At 44.9% G+C, this 19,946-nt stretch overlaps 1 protein-coding gene across 1 annotated transcript in view; it reads right to left on the bottom strand.

Moving 5' to 3' along the window:
• Nucleotides 1-19,946, bottom strand: part of pom121 (POM121 transmembrane nucleoporin) — a 56,358-nt gene that overhangs the window by 9,610 nt on the left and 26,802 nt on the right. Inside the window, 6 exon segments of the mRNA XM_070857289.1 lie at nucleotides 777-815; nucleotides 7,906-9,476; nucleotides 9,478-9,724; nucleotides 13,209-13,400; nucleotides 14,825-14,927; nucleotides 16,084-16,208. Coding sequence (XP_070713390.1) covers nucleotides 777-815; nucleotides 7,906-9,476; nucleotides 9,478-9,724; nucleotides 13,209-13,400; nucleotides 14,825-14,927; nucleotides 16,084-16,208 — 2,277 coding nt within the window.

Genomic DNA, 19,946 nt, shown 5'->3' with positions numbered 1-19,946 from the left:
AACAATCACAAGCAACTTCCTGCATTCAGGAGGGACTGCAGCCACTGGAGGTTTATCCTCCTGCCCTCCGTTTTGCTAGGGATCCTTGAAGCCATACTCGGTCAGGTGCTACCTTCATAATGTGGGCTGTTACATTCGGGAAGCTATAATGTCTCCCCAGTCTGGATTTTCAGATAGTTTTTAGCATAACATTCACTGGAGTTACCATGCTGATCGAGCAAGAAAAGGAAGAGAACATTCTATTTCTCTGGAAAAAGTCCAACAACATAGAAATACATAATTAAAAATTCTCTCTCATTCCAATAGATGACACATGGAATATTAGGGCACATAAATACCAACTGCCGAGAAGGAACATAAAGAGTACAACTATATTGCAACTATTACATATCATTTTGCGGTATAATAGTCATCTAAATTGATGCACTGCTATAAATGAAAGAATGTTGTTTTCTCTTATATTAAGATCAATTCTTTATCAAGTACATACATTATCTACATTGCTCCCAATCTGCTACATGTGTTAAGTGAAAGATAACTACTAAAGCAGCAGCTACGGTTATTAACTGCATCGTCTACAGAAACACATTTGTACCATTTCTGTTAAGCAGCTAGATTTGCTGGAGCAAAGGAGCAGAGACAGCAGAATCAAGTCAAAATGATCTTCTAAAGCAGACTTTTTTTTTAATACACGTGTCTGCCATTGCTACTGGTAGAAAGCAGCCAGTAGTGAGCAGCCAAAGCTTACAGAACACTGCAGCATTGCATTAACTTACCAGTCCCAAAATTCAAACTGGGAGTTCCAAAGTTGAACCCTAGTGGAAAAAAAATGGTGATCACCAGCAACAATTATTGATGGTTAAAAGTTTGGCAAGAACAAAAAAATGCACATACTGTATTCACACAATCCCAGGTAGACTCGCACTGGCCTGAACACGGCTTTTGAAGGCTCATCTACAATGACTCCGCTTTCTACACTGGAACTGGAGTTATGTCAGGATGCATTTTAGTGAAATTTGCAGATGGTACAAAAACTAAGAGGGATGGGCAATTCTGAGATGGCATCTTGGAAAATACAAAAATTAGACAAAAGATGTAACTGGATGAAACAACCGGTAGATAAGTGCCAAGTGCTGCATGAAGAAAGAAAAGTGCACAACGTGAACTCCATCAATGGTGCTGAAATCGCCAAGGATAAAGCTGGAGGAGATCAAAATGCTGACAATACATCACATCACTAAACCGTAAAGAACTGGAACAAAGAATTCTGAACTCGATAGCCAAACAACAGAGTACAGGTTAGAGGAAGTCATGCTCATACTATAGCTCTGGTCAGAGGCACAGGAGAGGCATTCAAATGTTGAAGGTAGTACAGAGAAGAGACAGGAGACCAATCCAGAGTGTCAAGAGGTCAGAGTTATTAAGACATGAGAAACTTGGGCTTTTCAGTCTAAAAGGATAGGACTGAGGAAGAAGCCAAAGAGTTATGTAAAACAGTCAAATATATGAAAAGGGCAGATCGTGAAAACGATTTCAAAATTAAATTGAGGGGATAAGACAAGGGGTCATGTTTCACACTTAAAAAGCTAAATTAGGACAGACAGGATGATCTTTTCTACAAAAAGTGCTGAGTAGTGGGACAGGGGGGGGAAAGGGCGGAAGAATAGTGGGGAGAAGGAGATGACAGACAGAAGGGTCTTTGCTGATGGATGAAAGAGTCCTTACTCATCTTTAATGTGTTCTTATGCACAAATGTAGCTTGTTTACAATCACAACATTGCATTACCAAAGCTTGAGTAACCAGGATACTGCAAAGAGCACATCAGTGTGATTTTTTTTTACATTTTCAAAATGTTCAGGCAGGATCATCATCCTATAAAAAGACCAAAGTTCTGTTGTATGGAGTAAAACTGCTTTAAAAATCCGGATCCTGTAAAATTCTGCCCGGTTATTAACGTCAATTGTGCAAGACTTGTATATTGGGAGCGGGCAGTGCTGAACTCAATAAATAGCACTTGATGCATACACACAGGAGTTCAATGGATAACCTTTAAGAGTACAGCTCCTTAGAAATGCCAATGGCACAAAGGTAATCTTTGCACCATATAGACCACGAAGTTTCAGGATCCAGCGATAACCTGTGTGGAGTCACCTGATCTAATCTGGGGCAGCAGTGGGGATACTTTAATTGGTCACAATATTCTTGGGGCAGGGGCTGCTTTTGTAATGTCCTCAGCATTTTAGTTGAGACTCGCACAAGAATAATGGTAACTTGGGCAACCAGCGCTTTGAATCTGTAGTGAAGGACCTGATGGGTTTAGGAGAGGATGGGAGGAAAATAAATTATTTCCTAGTGAAATACTCTCCGGTCCAGAACCAACAATGTATACCATTGGCACAAGTAACTTTAGTGCTCACAAATTAGAAAATTTGCAGGCCAAAATCAATTGATATGTTAAAATAATTGAACTAAAAGCACAGGACCTTAAGCAAATGCACTGTTCCTAGACTGAATACTTAAAAAGTTCTACTTCCACAAAATAGTGTGGTTCAGTAACAATGAGCTCCAACTGATTTCCCTCAAGCCCAAGTCGCAACTTATAGAAACATAGAAACATAGAAAATAGGTGCAGGAGTAGGCCATTCGGCCCTTCTAGCCTGCACCGCCATTCAATGAGTTCATGGCTGAACATTCAACTTCAGTACCCCATTCCTGCTTTCTCGCCATACCCCTTGATCCCCCTAGCAGTAAGGACCTCATCTAACTCCTTTTTGAATATATTTAGTGAATTGGCCTCAACAACTTTCTGTGGTAGAGAATTCCACAGGTTCACCACTCTCTGGGTGAAGAAGTTCCTCCGCATCTCGGTCCTAAATGGCTTACCCCTTATCCTTAGACTGTGACCCCTGGTTCTGGACTTCCCCAACATTGGGAACATTCTTCCTGCATCTAACCTGTCTAACCCCGTCAGAATTTTATATGTTTCTATGAGGTCCCCTCTCATTCTTCTGAACTCCAGTGAATACAAGCCCAGTTGATCCAGTCTTTCTTGATAGGTCAGTCCCGCCATCCCGGGAATCAGTCTGGTGAACCTTTGCTGCACTCCCTCAATAGCAAGAATGTCCTTCCTCAGGTTAGGAGACCAAAACTGTACACAATACTCCAGGTGTGGCCTCACCAATGCCCTGTACAACTGTAGCAACACCTCCCTGCCCCTGTACTCAAATCCCCTTGCTATGAAGGCCAACATGCCATTTGCTTTCTTAACCCTTACATTTCATATTCACAAAGTAACTGGCCTCACTCTCTCAGAATTGCCCCAAACCAAAGAAAATATGTCTTCAGAGAAGGCCTAACCTTTTAAAAAAAAACGTAATGTTTTTCAGATCTCTAAACTCGAGTAAGTTTAGAAACATAGAAACATAGAAACATAGAAAATAGGTGCAGGAGCAGGCCATTCAGCCCTTCTAGCCTGCACCGCCATTCAATGAGTTCATGGCTGAACATGAAACTTCAGTACCCCCTTCCTGCTTTCTCGCCATAACCCTTGATCCCCCGAGTAGTAAGGACTTCATCTAACTCCCTTTTGAATATATTTAGTGAATTGGCCTCAACTACTTTCTGTGGTAGAGAATTCCACAGGTTCACCACTCTCTGGGTGAAGAAGTTTCTCCTCATCTCGGTCCTAAATGGCTTACCCCTTATCCTCAGACTGTGACCCCTGGTTCTGGACTTCCCCAACATTGGGAACATTCTTTCTGCATCTAACCTGTCTAAACCCGTCAGAATTTTAAACGTTTCTATGAGGTCCCCTCTCATTCTTCTGAACTCCAGTGAATACAAGCCCAATTGATCCAATCTTTCTTGATAGGTCAGTCCCGCCATCCCGGGAATCAGTCTGGTGAACCTTCGCTGCACTCCCTCAATAGCAAGAATGTCCTTCCTCAAGTTAGGAGACCAAAACTGTACACAATACTCCAGGTGTGGCCTCACCAAGGCCCTGTACAACTGTAGCAACACCTCCCTGCCCCTGTATTCAAATCCCCTCGCTATGAAGGCCAACATGCCATTTGCTTTCTTAACCGCCTGCTGTACCTGCATGCCAACCTTCAATGACTGATGTACCATGACACCCAGGTCTCGTTGCACCTTCCCTTTTCCTAATCTGTCACCATTCAGATAATAGTCTGTCTCTCTGTTTTTACCACCAAAGTGGATAACCTCACATTTATCCACATTATACTTCATCTGCCATGCATTTGCCCACTCACCTAACCTATCCAAGTCACTCTGCAGCCTAATAGCATCCTCCTCGCAGCTCACACTGCCACCCAACTTAGTATCATCCGCAAATTTGGAGATACTGCATTTAATCCCCTCGTCTAAATCATTAATGTACAATGTAAACAGCTGGGGCCCCAGCACAGAACCTTGCGGCACTCCACTAGTCACTGCCTGCCATTCTGAAAAGTACCCGTTTACTCCTACTCTTTGCTTCCTGTCTGACAACCAGTTCTCAATCCACGTCAGCACACTACCCCCAATCCCATGTGCTTTAACTTTGCACATTAATCTCTTGTGTGGGACCTTGTCGAAAGCCTTCTGAAAGTCCAAATATACCACATCAACTGGTTCTCCTTTGTCCACTTTACTGGAAACATCCTCAAAAAATTCCAGAAGATTTGTCAAGCATGATTTCCCTTTCACAAATCCATGCTGACTTGGACCTATCATGTCACCATTTTCCAGATGCACTGCTATGACATCCTTAATAATTGATTCCATCATTTTACCCACTACTGAGGTCAGGCTGACCGGTCTATAATTCCCTGTTTTCTCTCTCCCTCCTTTTTTAAAAAGTGGGGTTACATTGGCTACCCTCCACTCCATAGGAACTGATCCAGAGTCAATGGAATGTTGGAAAATGACTGTCAATGCATCCGCTATTTCCAAGGCCACCTCCTTAAGTACTCTAGGATGCAGGCCATCAGGCCCTGGGGATTTATCTGCCTTCAATCCCATCAATTTCCCCAACACAATTTCCCGACTAATAAAGATTTCCCTCAGTTCCTCTTCCTTACTAGACCCTCTGACCCCTTTTATATCCGGAAGGTTGTTTGTATCCTCCTTAGTGAATACCGAACCAAAGTACTTGTTCAATTGATCCGCCATTTCTTTGTTCCCCGTTATGACTTCCCCTGATTCTGACTGCAGGGGACCTACGTTTGTCTTCACCAACCTTTTTCTCTTTACATACCTATAGAAACTTTTGCAATCCGCCTTAATGTTCCCTGCAAGCTTCTTCTCGTACTCCATTTTCCCTGTCCTAATCAAACCCTTTGTCCTCCTCTGCTGAGTTCTAAATTTCTCCCAGTCCCCAGGTTCGCTGCTATTTCTGGCCAATTTGTATGCCACTTCCTTGGCTTTAATACTATCCCTGATTTCCCTAGATAGCCACGGTTGAGCCACCTTCCCCTTTTTATTTTTACGCCAGACAGGAATGTACAATTGTTGTACTTCATCCATGCGGTCTCTAAATGTCTGCCATTGCCCATCCACAGTCAACCCCCTAAGTATCATTCGCCAATCTATCCTAGCCAATTCTCGCCTCATACCTTCAAAGTTACCCTTCTTTAAGTTCTGGACCATGGTCTCTGAATTTACTGTTTCATTCTCCATCCTAATGCAGAATTCCACCATATTATGGTCACTCTTCCCCAAGGGGCCTCGCACAATGAGATTGCTAATTAATCCTCTCTCATTACACAACACCCAGTCCAAGATGGCCTCCCCCCTAGTTGGTTCCTCAACATATTGGTCTAGAAAACCATCCCTTATGCACTCCAGGAAATCCTCCTCCACCGTATTGCTTCCAGTTTGGCTAGCCCAATCTATGTGCATATTAAAGTCACCCATTATAACTGCTACACCTTTATTGCATGCACCCCTAATTTCCTGTTTGATGCCCTCCCCAACATCCCTATTACTGTTTGGAGGTCTGTACACAACTCCTACTAACGTTTTTTGCCCTTTGGTGTTCTGCAGCTCTACCCATATAGATTCCACATCATCCAAGCTAATGTCTTTCCTAACTATTGCATTAATCTCCTCTTTAACCAGCAATGCTACCCCACCTCCTTTTCCTTTTATTCTATCCTTCCTGAATGTTGAATACCCCTGAATGTTGAGTTCCCAGCCCTGATCATCCTGGAGCCACGTCTCCGTAATCCCAATCACATCATATTTGTTAACATCTATTTGCACAATTAATTCATCCACCTTATTGCGGATACTCCTTGCATTAAGACACAAAGCCTTCAGGCTTGTTTTATTAACACCCCTTCATAGTAGAGAAGTTCCAACAGAATTCATATCAGAACTATATAAATAGAGCTGTGTTTAGGCTGGCATTAAGTAACATTGAAGGTTAGCCAACTAATATTTTTGTAAGCAAATGCACTGCAAGGAGACCAGGAAGTTGCCAGATTTGAATCATGGTCAGTGCTTGCGTGAACAGGACTTGGTGAGGGTGAGGTTATGGGTAACAGCTTCAATATAAGTTTTGCTCATTATGGTGGTTAACAAGGAATAATTAATCCGGACTTAGAATCAGATTAAGTTCAACTGCGAAACTGAGACATTCATCCCAATTCACCTGCGCTAGCGATTAAAACAAGGTCATATGCAACAAATAGATTGTTAACATAACAAACCGAGGCCCAATCTACTCGTTCAGATGGACATCAAAGATCCTATGGCACTTTTTCATAGAGTAGCAGGAACCCTCACCACATTTAAAGGAGACTTGGATGTGCATTTAAAGTGCCGTAACGTACAGGGCTACGGACCAAGAGCTGCAAAGTGGGATAAGGCCGGATAGCTCTTGGTCGGCCGACGTGGACAAGATTGGCCAAAATGGCCTCCTCCCAAGCTGTAAATTTCTATGATTCTATGTCCTGGCCAATATTCCTCTCACAAGCACTACTATATCAAATTAACTGATAATTCATCTCTGCTGTTTGTGGGATCTTGCTGTGTACAAGCTGGCTGCCACATTTGCCTACATAGCTGTAACAACACAAGAGTCGTGTTATTATAAACTGCCTCGGGTGTACCCAATCTCTTATTTCCACTTCGGATAAGAACAAGATCCGACTTCCTGTATTACTTGCATGACATCCGACAGTGGTGCCCTCTGGTGTCAGGTGACCCCAAGCATAAATATATTACAACAGCAACATGGCCTACATGTCGAAAGTAATTAATTTGTTGTGACTCACTTTGGGACATTTCGGGCACATGTCAGGCACTGTGGAACTGTACCCCAGCAGAATCCAACAGCTTTACAAGAGGAAAAGGGAGAAAACTGGAAACAAAGCTACAAGAGTCTGCCACGGAGACAGTCTCAATCTAGTTTCTACCGTGGACAGCCTAGACATCACAAAGCAGACGATGTGAAGGAATACTCACATAGGTGTAGTGGGATAGCTAATTTGAGGATAGGTCTGAGGCACAGTCATGGGGCAATAGCTAACTTTATTCTGCATCTCGCTGCGTGGTGCCTACAATGGCAGTGCCGTGCCCAAAAGCAGAAAATTCTTCCAGTCCCTATCACCGGTAACCTTCATTTTTGAGGAACAAAAAACACCAGAGTGCAAAAAAGCAAATTCAATTAAAGCAAGCCAGACATTTGTATGAAAGTATGACCATAAATGGTAAACTACAAACCAATCAATAGGGCCCAGCTGCAGTTCCTGTCCATCTATAAAAGCAACATCAGGATGAATGTTACTGGGAACAAAATAAGTCCACAGGAACTTCTGTTAAGAGGGATTATTATACATGTGCAGCAAAATCCATCAACTTTCTCCATGTCAGAAGACTAGGAATAAAGATTCACTCACCTCCAAAAGCAGGCTTGTTCTCAACTGTGTTTGTAGCTCCAAAGTTGAACTGTGGAGTGCTCTGGTTTTGCGGGCCTTGGTTAGTCAATGAACCACCAAACATATTTTGAGATGACGACGTTGAGGTGGAAGTGGCAAATGGGACGGAAGAGTTTGAAGAGCAAAATCCACTCTGACCTGAACCAAAGAAGCCAGCTGTAGCCATATTTGGATTGGAGGCAGCCATATTGAAACCGCTGGTTGTTACAACTGGCTGGTTTGATGAACCAAAGCCAACCGCTTGCGAAGAGCCAAAGATCGAGCCAGTTGCACTACTACCTGAACTCTTGGTAGCATTGAACATTGGGGCAGCGGTGGAAGAGGTGGTTGTGCCGAATGAGAAAGCTGCTGAGGTGCTGCCAAAAGCCGATTGCGTAGAAGTCGATCCAAATCCAGTCTGAGCCGTAGTAGATCCAAATACTGGTTGGCTGGGGGTTCCAAACGTAGACTGCGAGGTGGTGCTGGGAAAAGCTGACTTGGCAGCAGGAGCTCCAAAGTTGAAGGGAGTAGTGGCATTGCCAAAGGCAGGGGCTTTACTTGGAGTTGGTTGGGTTGTTGCAGCAGTGGCCCCAAACGATGATTGACTGCCCGTACCTCCAAAGTTGAGCTGGGCCGTCGGGCCCCCGAAAGGTGGTGTGCTTGTGGCATTACCAAACAGGGAGGTTTTTGCGGAGTTTCCAAATGCAAGTGTGATCTGACCACTTGAAGTAGTAGAAGGGGTTGCGACTGAAGGGACAAAACTACCAAATAAACTTGAAGTGGGTGCAATGCTTGTTGATGCCTGGCTTGTAACCACTGCTGCCTGTCCAAAGGCAGGAGCCAGTGGGCCAGCTGATGTTGCAGCTGCATCTGCAGGGGCCTTCCCGAATTGGAACACAGCACTGGGTGCAGCGGTGGTGGTTGTTGAAGGGTTTGAACCAAACTGAAATGGTTGCTGGGCTGATAGGCTGTTGCTTGCAGGTGCTGTACTCTGCTTTGAAGAAGCAGCAATATTTAAGCCAAAACTAAATGCGGCCTTTGAGCCCTTCGCTTCCGAATCAATGTTTGAACTTGCTAACGTACTGGAGGCTTCAAATGGGAACAGAGCTGAACTGGATTTCGTAGAAGTTGAGAGAACAGTAGTTTCGTTATTAACTGCGGCTTGAGTTGACTGGCCAAATGTGAAGGGTGCAGCTGTGGTGACCACAGTTGTAGGCGTCGTGGAGTTCCCAAACACTGGTTTGAATGCAATAGTTGAAGTAGCGGAGCTTGATGTTATTGGTGCTACCAAGCTTACGGGTGCAGTAACTGGCATCCTCGAGCTCAATGCTGTCGATACTATACTGGCCTGGTGTGCCACTGGCAGACCAAACACCGACTTAAACTCGGGTGTGCTGACAGATGAAGGAGCTGTGGCACCAATGACTGTTGGGATTACAGTCACTGTGCTAGGCAGGCTAAAGCTTGAGCTTGGAGGTGCTGAACTCCCAGTACACACAGCTGCACTCATTTCAGACCCTTTGCTAACAACTTTACTTTCTTGTGCACTAACGATTGGTGGTGGTGGTGATGGCTTTGGTAGCAGGTTTATTGATTGGAGCTATGAGAGACTGGGTGATCGAGGGACATGAAAAGTTCAAAACATCAATTGGCTTAAACCCTGCAATGTCAGTCGTCATCGCCGTAGTAGTAGTAGTCGGAGGAGGAGGAGTAGGAGGAGGCAATAAGTCACTCTTGAAAGCTTTAATAGAAGGCTCTGATGCTTTAACCACGTTGCTTGAAGTCGCACCATCAACAGAATCTGGGAAGGGAAAAAAGTGATATCATTAAAGTCAAAGCAATCAGGGGTTTAAGAACTGAAAAGAATGCTTGCAATTCTGTAATCACCAACATGCACTCTTCCCGAGATATAAATATCCCACCCATCTCTTAAAAGTACAAATCCATTTTGTTTTCACAGATAGCTCAACAAAATTTTTTTAAAGTTATTTTCTTAAGTGCTTCCTCTGGGTTATGCTATCGTCCCAAATAGATACTGGGGCAGTGAGTCAATTCCAGCACGTAATGGACGTGGAGTCAAGCGCCACTGAATTCCTGAAGGTATCTGCTAAAGACCTAAATTTGTAACACTTTCTACATACAGATTTGATCATAGTGGTCAAATTGCTTCAAAGACTGATGGTTTGTAGTGAAGTGAAAATAGCAAATTAATAATTGAGCACCATATATTCTATATTAAATTGAATTTGAATGTTCTGGGGCTGTCATTTATACGAGGTTGCAGACCAACAAATTAAAGCTGGAACAAGTAGTGCGTTATGGCTTCTTGACCATGACACCGAACTCAGATTCTACCACTGCAGTGTGTACCATCAACAATAATTTGCATTTATATAAGCGCCTTTAACATAGTAAAACATCAAAGCGCTTCACACGAGTTTACAGACAAAATGTGAGACCAAGTCACAAAGCGCGAGCGGCCGGGGAGTCAGTAACAGCCTCGGGAGTCAGGAGGGAGAGATGAAGATTGGAGAATGAGATTGGAGGCCCTGGGTGAGCAGGAGAGCGCGCGAGAGAGCAGGAGAGCGCGCGAGAGAGCAGGAGAGCGCGCGAGAGAGCAGGAGAGCGCGCGAGAGAGCAGGAGAGCGCGCGAGAGAGCAGGAGAGCGCGCGAGAGAGCAGGAGAGCGCGCGAGAGAGCAGGAGAGCGCGCGAGAGAGCAGGAGAGCGCGCGAGAGAGCAGGAGAGCGCGCGAGAGAGCAGGAGAGCGCGCGAGAGAGCAGGAGAGCGCGCGAGAGAGCAGGAGAGCGCGCGAGAGAGCAGGAGAGCGCGCGAGAGAGCAGGAGAGCGCGCGAGAGAGCAGGAGAGCGCGCGAGAGAGCAGGAGAGCGCGCGAGAGAGCAGGAGAGCGCGCGAGAGAGCAGGAGAGCGCGCGAGAGAGCAGGAGAGCGCGCGAGAGAGCAGGAGAGCGCGCGAGAGAGCAGGAGAGCGCGCGAGAGAGCAGGAGAGCGCGCGAGAGAGCAGGAGAGCGCGCGAGAGAGCAGGAGAGCGCGCGAGAGAGCAGGAGAGCGCGCGAGAGAGCAGGAGAGCGCGCGAGAGAGCAGGAGAGCGCGCGAGAGAGCAGGAGAGCGCGCGAGAGAGCAGGAGAGCGCGCGAGAGAGCAGGAGAGCGCGCGAGAGAGCAGGAGAGCGCGCGAGAGAGCAGGAGAGCGCGCGAGAGAGCAGGAGAGCGCGCGAGAGAGCAGGAGAGCGCGCGAGAGAGCAGGAGAGCGCGCGAGAGAGCAGGAGAGCGCGCGAGAGAGCAGGAGAGCGCGCGAGAGAGCAGGAGAGCGCGCGAGAGAGCAGGAGAGCGCGCGAGAGAGCAGGAGAGCGCGCGAGAGAGCAGGAGAGCGCGCGAGAGAGCAGGAGAGCGCGCGAGAGAGCAGGAGAGCGCGCGAGAGAGCAGGAGAGCGCGCGAGAGAGCAGGAGAGCGCGCGAGAGAGCAGGAGAGCGCGCGAGAGAGCAGGAGAGCGCGCGAGAGAGCAGGAGAGCGCGCGAGAGAGCAGGAGAGCGCGCGAGAGAGCAGGAGAGCGCGCGAGAGAGCAGGAGAGCGCGCGAGAGAGCAGGAGAGCGCGCGAGAGAGCAGGAGAGCGCGCGAGAGAGCAGGAGAGCGCGCGAGAGAGCAGGAGAGCGCGCGAGAGAGCAGGAGAGCGCGCGAGAGAGCAGGAGAGCGCGCGAGAGAGCAGGAGAGCGCGCGAGAGAGCAGGAGAGCGCGCGAGAGAGCAGGAGAGCGCGCGAGAGAGCAGGAGAGCGCGCGAGAGAGCAGGAGAGCGCGCGAGAGAGCAGGAGAGCGCGCGAGAGAGCAGGAGAGCGCGCGAGAGAGCAGGAGAGCGCGCGAGAGAGCAGGAGAGCGCGCGAGAGAGCAGGAGAGCGCGCGAGAGAGCAGGAGAGCGCGCGAGAGAGCAGGAGAGCGCGCGAGAGAGCAGGAGAGCGCGCGAGAGAGCAGGAGAGCGCGCGAGAGAGCAGGAGAGCGCGAGACTACTGCTACTTATATTCTAAGGAGAAATTAGGACAGGTGACTAAAAACTTGCTCAAAGAGTCACCTTAAAGGAAGTCACAGGGAGAAACAAAAAGACAGGTTGAGAAGTTTAGGGAGGGAATTCCAGACTTAAGTAGCCAAATTTACAGAATTCACAACCACCAAATCTACAGAATGCGCTGCAGAATTTCACCAAAATTATATCCACAGAAATTCCCTCCACTGAAATTATATAACCGAGAAGGATAACATTAACAGTATCATTGGAACACCGTCACTTACATCACACAATTCTGACTTGGACTGGTTTGTCCAGTTGTCAAAAATACATTATAGGTTGAATATGTAGCAAGAACCCAACACATGTTCTCAGCCTTCACATAATGCTCAAATCCAAAATATTATTAACACTGGCAAATGATCACTGAATAATACAGCATGGAAGGAAGCCATTCAGTACAAGGAGAATCATATTTTGAGTGAGCAACCAAAGTAAAACTTACTGCTGAAATATAGTGACTGGAATAGTGCAAGCAAGCAGATGATTTACAAGTGGGGAGATGGTCCTAACCCAACACAATCAGGATGAAAACATCAAACAAATAAGATTTTTTTGTGGAAGTGAAAACAAAGTACAACAAATATAATAAGGGGAAAGACATTTTCCTCATTTCCCACACCAATCATGCTGTAGCCCCTCTGACTGAGATGAGAAGTTATTTTTCTTCTCCTGAAGGAAATTTGTGCTGAGAGGAGAATTCTTCCCATTTCCAGCACTCAATGTCAACATCAAGCACTTCCAGGTCAGTTCTGGGATAGCACAGCCAAATGCAAAGTAAAGCGCCCTCTGCTCTGCCTCAACCCCAAAACTAAGAAGAGCACCGCGACTGTCATGTGACATTTTCTCCATTTCCCACACCAACCATGCTATGGCCCGCCTCTGACTGAGATTTCCAATCCGTGCCAAATTGGGGACAGTTTTGTGCTGTAGGCTCATGCCCATTAGGAACTGGAATAACACTGTCCAAACTCATTTCACATTGGAACATAATAGACAGCAAACAGGCACAGTATTCCCTGTGTATCACTGGACTATGCTGAATAATTAATTCAATGGAGAAAATGATTCCGGTTGCATACAGGCTCTATCTGCCTGATATTTCTCAAGTTACTGTGCTGACACTTGAAAGATATTTATTCTAATCCTTGAACACATACTGCAGCAAAACGAAGTAGTTATGGGCTGTTAGCACAAGCCCATTATTACACACCTGAAGTGGCAATCAAGTTCGAGCAGTTCTGCATCTTCTTCAAACTGTCCAGCAGAGGGTTAGAGACTACAGCAGAAATGGAGGTGGAAGTGACTGTTGGGTCAGCAGAGGTTTCTACTGCTGGGGTTGTAAACATTATCGACAGAGAGGGTGCTGATGCTGTCGTTACAGGCGCTGGTGACTTTGAAGGCTCTGTTAACAGCAAGCATCATCATTTAAGTCTCATTGATTACATGCTCAAAAGTGTCAGTGAACATTAACCTGCCACGAGTATACGCTACATGGTCAAACCCAGTGAACAGGAAGCTGCACTGCTGCACCAAACATAGTTAAATCTCAAAACAAATGTAATTTGTAAAAACAGATTGAGAGTGAAAGTATTTGGAGAGTTAAGTAATTCACCATTACTTAACCACTTTTTATGAATTTTTGCAGAAAAAAATTTTCACCTTGGGAATTTACGAATGATTATAAATGGAACGACCTCAAAAGCCTTTCGCCTTCATAGACCGTTTGGGTGCATGCCATGGAGCCGATCAGCCAACAAATTATTTAAAATCAATGTTCCTATTATTTTGCACATATCTGAATTTGCTGATACTAACTGAACTCGATATTTTGATTTAGGACCTTTCCATCAATGAGGTAATAGTGCTCAAAGCAGGCATTTCCAAACTCCAAACCCACATTTAAACTGGAAAAAAATCAACAAGAAATAAAAGCGGAACTGTGGGCTTGCGAGCTACATATAGCTCAAGGCTGTAATTTGGACAGCCGTGTTCAGTAGCTGAGATGCTCTATTCACTATAATGGAGCATCTCAGGAGTGTTTAACGAGGCACAAGATGTTGCACACGGTTCCTGCAAGCTCGGAATTGAAGGCAATGATTACCCAGCCATAATATAGAATAATTCAGGTCGCTTCCTGGTGTGATAGTGATTCACAAAGGTCTCAAATAGGGCAGAACCTAGGGTGCTGCAACAAGCTTCCATACTGCTGGGCTATGGGAAAGAAAAGAAAAAGAATCACCCAATGTTCTAGGTCCTGCTCCCTATCCAATGATCTCTGCTGGACATTGGATGAGCACAGGACGAGGTTCAGCTTTATTATCCACAGCTGAACAGCCGGTCATTCGCTTTGAAGGCTCACACGGAAAATGGTCAGTTGGCCAAGGTGTCAGAGAGCTGCCAGTATCCATGTAACTGTACCCCAGCATGAGAGGAGAAAAAAAAAGGTTTGAATATCGATATAGCTTTATGTTCATGGAGATTCTAGGATATAAATTGAGCGCTATTTCCTGATGTATTCTTTGGATAAACCTGAGTGATGAAGCTTTTCTTTTAATTAATTTGATTAAGCAAACACAGCTAAAACTACATAAAAACACAACTGATTAGACTCTTGCTTTATACAGCCCCATATTCTATATTTATACGCTTCACTCTGCAAGAGTTAAATAACCCAAACTATACTTTTAACACGTCGAGTACAAGTCAGGTTAAAAACACTGGACAGAGCCTAGTCATGAAATGTAATTAAGTTTAATGAGTCACGTATCTTACTTAACCATAGAACATGGACCACAAAGACAATCTTCACCCCAAATGTTGCCTTACCTTCCTTTTCCTGTAATACTTTTTTAATTCTGTCAAGACCTGCTTTCTTTTCAAAGTCCATATCATCCGCTGTAATGGTGTATCCAAGCTCGAGCGGAGGATGCTGAAGGAAAGAGGCAATGAGCAGGACAATCTTATATCAAATCATTTTCTCAGCAACTTTAAAAAGAAATACATTTACAATGCTAAAAGTACAAGCAGTGCTGGGGTTATAAGTGTCAGTTTTGCTCATTTGGTAGCACTATCATCTCAGTCAGAAGGTTGTAGGTTCAAACCGCACTCCCGAGACAGTAGAAAATAATTTAGACTGACACTGCAGTGCAGTACTGATGTAGTGACACATTGTTGAAAGGGTCATTGGCAGATGAGACATTAAACCAAGCCGAGTGTCTGTTCAGTTGAATGTTAAAGATCCTATGGCACCATTCAAAAGGGAGCAGGCAGTTCTCCTAGTCAACATTTATCCTTCAACCACCACTAAGAACTGGTCATTTATCTCGTTTGCTGGTTGTGGGACTTTGTTGTCTGTAAAACTGTTGCCACATTAGCTGACATAACAAGAAACTAATTCAGTGCTCGTGAACCTGCGGGATGCTCGAGGACATGAAAAGCCCTATGTAAAAGCATGTTATTTTATTAAATAGCACTTACAACCCTTAAGGCGTTTAGTTGTGTCATCTACTGGCAGCAAATGAGAATTGCACGGGGAGAACTGCTTCCCAAGGGAGCACACGTCAACATTGGCAGCAACTTAAAATAAATCCAATCAACTACTGTTCAGTAACAAAGCTCTGAACTGTGAGTTCATTGCAAAGCATTTGTTGAACTATTTCCCATATCCTCTTTAGTGTACTGGGGACCTTCTAAAAGCAAAAAATTAAACCTTTAAAAAAAGTAACAATGCCTGAAAGCAATGACATCCTGAGGTATATTTCCAGTTGCACGGAGATTTGATCAAAGTAGGTATTCATGAGTCAACACAGTGAATGCCCATAAACTATTCATCACAGTTTGCATCATAGGCAACCACAACGTTGAGCTGATTCAATGTCCATGCATGCTCACCTTCCAGTGGCAAGCAATGACCAACAGTTAGCAGTAGAAACGCTAATGCGTTGATATTTCTTAATCTGTGGCAATGAGGTCAAATCACAGCAGCACGTCTGTTAATTTTATTTGGTTCTAAAAGATGATGCGTTCTCATTGCAAACTATTAGCATTGGAATGGATTGTTAAGCAATAAGCAGTATGATACAAACCAGAGTAAGCTGGTCGCCTTTGCGTTTCGATAGGAGAGGAATCTTCCGTTTCCGTTTCCCATCGCCTTCCGAGGGAGAAGAGTCCACTATTGAGGGTGACAGTTTTGTTAATGAAGACATTGTTTCTAGAAACAGAAAAACAGTTTTATAGCAATAATTTTTTTTTTTAAAAAAGCAAAAAAGTCTATTCCAGGATAGGATCGCAATGTTGTCAAGGTATCAGTTAACAGTTCCGTCCAATTTATTCTTCAAATGGACCCATTCATTCTTTGAATTTCATGCGATTAAAACCGTAGCAAACTTGTGTGTTCCTCTAGCACTCCTGGACAATTTGTTTTTCTATTTCTCTCATTTCAACTACCCTCAGTTGCTCCTTTGTATTTCTGGTGATTTTACGATTCCTTCCAACCCCGTCAACCCACTCCAGTCTAGATCTTGCTAGGTTAGAATTCTTGAGAATATTCCTGCTTGCCCCATCCTCTTTATTAGCTTTTAATGCATTCCATTTTACCTTGTGTTTTTATTTTTCAGATAATGCACCCCAAATCTGTGGAACATTCTCATTTTGAAGTGCATAAGAGCTGACAGTCTTGAAACAGCGTGTTCAGAATTATTCAGTTTGTTCAAAATACGTTAGTGTACAGTGCAGAGCTGGGTGCGCACCTCCAGAATAGTACCTCGCTTGCAAATGGAAGTGCCGCTTTAAACAGGTTCCAGATAATAGGTCTGGGAAGCAACATTGTTTAAATGGCTCATACTGGCAATGTGAGAGAGATATGCTGAACCTTCTCTTGCAACCAGACACCCCTGGCAAGGATGAGCAGAGGTGCATAAAAATCCACAAAACAGGTTCTTTAGCAAGCCCTATGATGGGTTCTGCAGCAGCATTCTGCAGGGTGAATTTAACATTCTCACCTATTCCTGGACTCAAGTTAGTCAGTTAATCGACTCTGGGAAAAGCAGTGTCCAGTCAGGAAGTAAGACAGTGAGGAGGAAGAGAAGGTATGCCAGGGATGTGCTCAGGCTATTCCTAGAATAATGTGTTCTTATAGCTGAGCCACACTACATTCATTGAATCCCTCAGAGCACTGGCTGATTAGCATGCCAGAACTCCAAGTAACCCATGTCGTGAAGAAATAGTAATCACTCATCTGGAAGGCAATGCATAGAGGGAGGTCCTTTTGGTGCTCAAAGATGGAGAGAATAATGTGGAAGCTCCCTTTTAGGAATCTGGGACATTAGATGCTCCTCGACAAGTTCACAAGATACTCAAGGACGAGGCAGGCTACTGGATCAATCACAATTCAATCATTCTGAAAGAGGCTAAGGTCCCCCCCCTCCCCCCATTCTGAAAGAGGCCAAGGTCCCCCCCACCTCCCTCCATTCTGAAAGAGGCCAAGGTTCCCCCCCACCCGCCCCTCTCGCTGCATCTAATTGTTTATTCAATTATGCCAGGGTTTTTGCCTTTGCTACTATGCCTCAATGTTCATTCAAAGTGCTGATTACACCGTGGCTATCAAGGGAAATCAGGGATAGTATTAAAGCCAAGGAAGTGGCGTACAAATTGGCCAGAAATAGCAGTGAACCCGGGGACTGGGAGAAATTTAGAACTCAGCAGGAGGAGGACAAAGGGTTTGATTAGGGCAGGGAAAATATAGAGTAGGAGAGGAAGCTTGCAGGGAACATTAAGACGGACTGCAAAAGTTTCTATAGATATGTAAAGAGAAAAAGGTTAGTAAAGACAAACGTAGGTCCCCTGCAGTCAGAATCAGGGGAAGTCATAACAGGGAACAAAGAAATGGCAGACCAATTGAACAAGTACTTTGGTTCGGTATTCACTAAGGAGGACACAAACAACCTTCCGGATATAAAAGGGGTCAGAGGGTCTAGTAAGAAGGAGGAACTGAGGGAAATCCTTATTAGTCGGGAAATTGTGTTGGGGAAATTGATGGGATTGAAGGCCGATAAATCTCCAGGGCCTGATGGACTGCATCCCAGAGTACTTGAGGTGGCCTTGGAAATAGCGGATGCATTGACAGTCATTTTCCAACATTCCATAGACTCTGAATCAGTTCCTATGGAATGAAGGGTAGCCAATGTAACCCCACTTTTTAAAAAAAAGGAGGGAGAGAAAACAGGGAATTATAGACCGGTCAGCCTGACATCAGGAGTGGGTAAAATGATGGAATCAGTTATTAAGGATGTCATAGCAGCACATTTGGAATGAGGTGACATGATAGGTCCAAGTCAGCATGGATTTGTGAAAGGGAAATCATGCTTGACAAATCTTCTGGAATTTTTTGAGGATGTTTCCAGTAGAGTGGACAAGGGAGAACCAGTTGATGTGGTGTATTTGGACTTTCAGAAGGCTTTCAACAAGATCCCACACAAGAGATTAATGTGCAAAGTTAAAGCACATGGGATTGGGGATTGTGTGCTGACATGGATTGAGAACTGGTTGTCAGATAGGAAGCAAAGAGTAGGAGTAAATGGGTACTTTTCAGAATGGCAGGCAGTGACTAGTGGGGTACCGCAAGGTTCTGTGCTGGGACCCCAGCTGTTTACATTGTACATTAATGATTTAGACGAGGGGATTAAATGTAGTATCTCCAAATTTGCGGATGACACTAAGTTGGGTGACAGTGTGAGCTGCGAGGAGGATGCTATGAGGCTGCAGAGTGACTTGGATAGGTTAGGTGAGTGGGCAAATGCATGGCAGATGAAGTAGAATGTGAATAAATGTGAGGTTATCCACTTTGGTGGTAAAAACAGAGAGACAGACTATTATCTGAATGGTGACAGATTAGGAAAAGGGGAGGTGCAACGAGACCTGGGTGTCATGGTACATCAGTCATTGAAGGTTGGCATGCAGGTACAGCAGGCGGTTAAGAAAGCAAATGGCATGTTGGCCTTCATAGCGAGGGGATTAGAGTACAGGGGCAGGGAGGTGTTACTACAGTTGTACAGGGCCTTGGTGAGGCCACACCTGGAGTATTGTGTACAGTTTTGGTCTCTTAACTTGAGGAAGGACATTCTTGCTATTGAGGGAGTGCAGCGAAGGTGCACCAGACTGATTCCCGGGATGGCAGGACTGACATCAAGAAAGACTGGATCAACTGGGCTTGCATTCACTGGAGTTCAGAAGAATGAGAATGGATCTCATAGAAACGTTTAAGATTCTGATGGGTTTAAACAGGTTAGATGCAGGAAGAATGTTCCCAATGTTGGGGAAGTCCAGAACCAGTGGTCACAGTCTAAGGATAAGGGGTAAGCCATTTAGGACCGAGATGAGGAGAAACTTCTTCACCCAGAGTGGTGAACCTGTGGAATTCTCTACCACAGAAAGTTGTTGAGGCCAATTCACTAAATATATTCAAAAAGGAGTAGTCCTTACTACTTGGGGGATCAAGGGGTATGGCGAGAAAGCAGAAATGGGGTACTGAAGTTGCATGTTCAGCCATGAACTCATTGAATGGCGGTGCAGGCTCGAAGGGCGTACTCCTGCACCTATTTTCTATGTTTCTATGTGTGATATTTAACTATCACCATTGAATTTGAAGCAGAATTCAGAGTAAACCTTTTGCACACCATTTATTATGTAGAAGATCATCCCTCAAGTTGCTTTCTTTCCAGGTTGAAAGCCCAAGTCCCTCCAGTCATTTCTCATCACTCAGATCCCGGACTCTAGGGATCAGCTTTGTGGGTCTTCTCTGCACTACCTCCAGCTGTTGAATATCTTTTCTGTCTCTCAGCAACCACAACTGGATACCACTAAAGATGAAGTCTAACCTGAGCCCTGTAGTTTGATAATGACTTCCTCGGACTTGTATTCGACTGTTTTGGCTATGTCGCTCAACATTCTA

This window comes from Pristiophorus japonicus, chromosome 16, assembly GCF_044704955.1.
Source record: "Pristiophorus japonicus isolate sPriJap1 chromosome 16, sPriJap1.hap1, whole genome shotgun sequence".
NCBI classification, from domain to species: domain Eukaryota; kingdom Metazoa; phylum Chordata; class Chondrichthyes; family Pristiophoridae; genus Pristiophorus; species Pristiophorus japonicus.
This window is presented reverse-complemented; position numbering and strand designations above follow the sequence as displayed.